The sequence below is a fragment of the Propithecus coquereli genome, unplaced genomic scaffold (genome assembly GCF_000956105.1).
Source record: "Propithecus coquereli isolate 6110/MARCELLA unplaced genomic scaffold, Pcoq_1.0 Scaffold40, whole genome shotgun sequence".
Lineage (NCBI taxonomy): Eukaryota > Metazoa > Chordata > Mammalia > Primates > Indriidae > Propithecus > Propithecus coquereli.
The window spans coordinates 2,137,013-2,138,095 of record NW_012149730.1 but is presented as its reverse complement, the minus strand read 5'-3'; the positions used below and the strand labels follow the sequence as shown (position 1 = coordinate 2,138,095).

The 1,083-nt window shown below is 37.9% G+C and overlaps 1 protein-coding gene across 1 annotated transcript; it reads left to right on the top strand.

The window, feature by feature from the left end:
* The first annotated feature begins 76 nt into the window (after positions 1–76).
* On the top strand, positions 77–1,006 carry LOC105817201 (olfactory receptor 5H2-like). Its single transcript, XM_012652831.1, has one exon. The coding sequence runs from the start codon at positions 77–79 to the stop codon at positions 1,004–1,006; it is 930 nt and encodes a 309-aa protein (XP_012508285.1).
* The last annotated feature ends 77 nt before the right edge of the window (positions 1,007–1,083 follow it).

The window sequence follows — 1,083 nt, the reverse complement described above, 5'->3', positions numbered from 1 at the left end:
TGTGTGTGTGTGTGTGTGTGTGTGTGTGTGTATTTACATTTACTACATTTCATTTCAGAGAACAGCAAGTGAGGACATGGAAAAAGAAAATGCAACATTGCTGACAAAGTTCATTCTCACAGGACTTACTCATCAACTGGAGTGGAAAATTCCCCTGTTCCTGGTATTCTTGGTGATATATCTCATCACCATCGTGGGGAACCTTGGTCTGATTACTCTCATCTGGAACGACCCTCACCTTCGCATCCCCATGTACTTATTCCTTGGGACTTTAGCCTTTGTGGATACTTGGTTATCATCCACTGTGACCCCAAACTTGCTGGTCAACTTCTTAACCGAGAGTCAGATGATGTCTCTCTCTGAATGCATGGTGCAATTTTTTTCCTTTGCAATCAGTGCAACCACAGAATGTTTTCTCTTGGCAGCAATGGCGTATGATCGCTATGTAGCCATATGCAAACCTTTACTCTATCCAGTGATTATGAACAATGCACTATGCATCCGGCTATTAGTCTTGTCATTCCTAGGTGGTTTTCTTCATGCCATAATTCATGAAGGGTTTTTGTTCAGATTAACCTTCTATAATTCCAATATAATACATCACTTTTACTGTGACATTATGCCATTGTTAAAGATTTCTTGTACTGACCCTTCTATTAATTATTTAATGGTTTTTGTTTTCTCAGGTTCAATTCAAGTATTCACTATTGTGACTGTTCTTATCTCTTATACACTCGTTCTCTTTACAATATTAAAAAGAAAGTCTGTCAAAGGCATAAGGAAAGCCTTCTCCACATGTGGAGCTCATCTCTTATCTGTGTCTTTATACTATGGCCCTCTTCTCTCCATGTATGTGCGTCCTGCATCTCCACAAGCTAATGATCAAAACATGATGGACTCTCTGTTTTACACTGTTATCATTCCTTTTTTAAATCCAATTATCTACAGCCTGAGAAATAAGAAAGTCATAGACTCATTAACACAAACATTAGAGAAAATAGTTTAGGTCTTTTACATTTAATAATGTCTCTTCTCTGTTTAGTAAAACAGTCACAAAATTGTGCAGGTTAAGGAGTGCAATGC